Source organism: Schistosoma mansoni, chromosome W (genome assembly GCF_000237925.1).
Source record: "Schistosoma mansoni strain Puerto Rico chromosome W, complete genome".
Lineage (NCBI taxonomy): Eukaryota > Metazoa > Platyhelminthes > Trematoda > Strigeidida > Schistosomatidae > Schistosoma > Schistosoma mansoni.
The window spans coordinates 16,693,183-16,695,569 of record NC_031502.1 but is presented as its reverse complement, the minus strand read 5'-3'; the positions used below and the strand labels follow the sequence as shown (position 1 = coordinate 16,695,569).

At 39.9% G+C, this 2,387-nt stretch overlaps 1 protein-coding gene across 1 annotated transcript in view; it reads right to left on the bottom strand.

Annotated features, from left to right (window-relative positions):
- Positions 1–2,133, bottom strand: part of Smp_095130 (putative porphobilinogen deaminase) — a 7,579-nt gene extending 5,446 nt beyond the window's left edge. Inside the window, exon 1 of the mRNA XM_018788774.1 lies at positions 1,496–2,133. Coding sequence (XP_018654284.1) covers positions 1,496–2,113 — 618 coding nt within the window. The 5' untranslated portion in view covers positions 2,114–2,133. The remainder of the gene's footprint in view (positions 1–1,495) is intronic.
- Between the last annotated feature and the right edge of the window lie 254 nt (positions 2,134–2,387).

Here is a 2,387-nt window from a genome sequence, read left to right as displayed (position 1 = left end):
TCTGATTTTACAACCTTATGTGGTGTTCGACAAGGTTGTCCACTATCCCCATTTTTGGTTAACTTCATCATCATCAAATATCTACCAGGATAGAAGCCAGTGGAGGTCTTGCTGTAATTTTCTTTCAATTCCTTCATATAAATGAGAACTTCTTAAACTAAAGGAATTCTTTCTGGTCGTGCCTTTTTAACTGAGCTCCTATTTTTTAATTCTTACTGACTCATTTATATTATACCCATCTTCCTTTTCCATCTCTACACAATCTAATTAATCTTATGTGACACATATTTATTCTGATGTTTATATTCATAGAAATGAACAAGGGTGTTATCACTGAATATAAGCAATCTTTTGAAGGTGAGGTTGGGCATCATTAGCTCGAAAGGTACATGTTTTGGGTACAAATATTTAACGCAGCAGGAAAGCTTTAAACACAAATCACCAAAAATGAATGCCAAAGTGTTACCTAATTTTTCCATCAACATTTGTTTACATACGACGTCAAAATCTCAGTCATACACATGATCAATATTAGATCAACTATAAATCAAGAGAACACTTATTCAACTCAGTGCAGTTTGGTCATTTAATGGCAACTCATACAAATGGATATCTAAACCTAGCATGAAGTTATCAAGGTAAATTGATACAAAACCAGTATACATACTGGACTACGCGTGTTAATTTTTAGAGGCAAATGTTCTCAGAAAATAGTCATGAAGGTAAAAAAAGCTGGTTGATGACGATTCGATGGCCATAAGTACCTGGAGCAAATGACTTTAGGAATTTAAGATATCTAAGCATTAAGTATTTAACTGTTCTTGGAATAAAAGTCATTCGCGGAATTCTACTGTTACGTGAGTGATGCCTAGTGGAAAAGAACTTTACTGATTTGTTTGAACACATAAATATTGGTACAAAGGGGCAGTGAATAAACCTGCGTCACACAAGTCATTTGATTTGTGTGTGGGCTGAGATACTGCTCGTGTGCTTGGATTAAAGCAGATGGTTTTCTTAGGTGGTCACGTCCCAAGCCTTTGACCTAGAGGTCTGATCCACAAGGCAGTGGAGCAACGTAAGGAGATGCGGTTCCATGATGGCCGGTGACTAATAAATGGTTCATATGCCATTCGTTCCCTCGGGATCTTGAAGCCAACATGCACTATTGGTTCGGAACCAGAATTTTTCAACCCCCCCGGAAGTGAATCCCGTCTAAAGGGCCAGACATTTGCTTTTCTTTCTATCAATTTCGTAGACAACACTCTCTTCGCGAGAAGGCAGTGGCTGTATACGCGTGGTCATGTGGGAGCATTTAGAGAGGAAGTGGACCAACCCCACCTTCAGCTGTACCAGGGCATCTAGGGGCAGTTTGATTTTTGTTGTCATACAAATCCATGGAAGAAGTGATTATTATCGTCAAGAAATTAATAGCCGTTTCAATTTTTAAACAAGTTGCGGTCACATATTAATTACTCAAAGCAATACAATAGCCAACCTGATCAATACGGTGCGACCAGCCCATCCTCTCAACGCCCGCCTTAGCTAGAATGATCGCATCATAACTTGGAGATGGATTGCCTGAACAGCAATTATCCTTGGAAGCTGGAGGAGTATCGAGTTTGGCAAGCCTTGTGTTTAAATTTCCACGTATGGATACAAACTTTAGATGTGGGTACTTGCGTGTAAGTGTGGCTACGCGCCGAACAGCACTTGTTCCAACTGTAGATCCGATAGGGAGATCAGAAAGTTTTCTTCCACGATAATGTGGAGCCATCAAAACAACATCTTCTGGAGATACTCTGGCAAACACACACCCAAGGACTAAGCCAGAAGGGAGGGTTGATGGGACATCTTTAAGTGAGTGTACGACAAGGTCAACTTCTCCACTAAGTAAGGCATTTTCAAGTTCCTTTGTGAATAAACTTTTATCACCTATCTTTGATAACGAAACGTCAAGAATTTTGTCGCCGACAGTTGCCATCTCCACAACTTCAAAGAGAATATGTGGATTCTGTTTTTGGAGTAAATTAACTGCCATTCCAGTCTGTAGAAGTGCCAGATTACTGCGCCTCGACCCTACACGCACAACATTACGAGGGGACGAACCAAGCATGACAACGGACTATTTGAAAACCGAACAAGGTCAATTCTGCCCTAATATTGAACTTCAAACTTTACACTTTTCTGAGTAAATGGAGAACTAATTGCACGCATGTTATCAGCAGTCACAAAGAGGCGGAGATGACCTGAAACCACAACACGCAATGTTAATCGAGAACTTCACACTAAAAGAGAACACGGAGTGGAAGCCACAAGTCTTTTATTTTCTAAAATCAAAACTGGTAGGGTATGTACAGAAGGAGAAGCTAATTTACAAAATAGTCCTG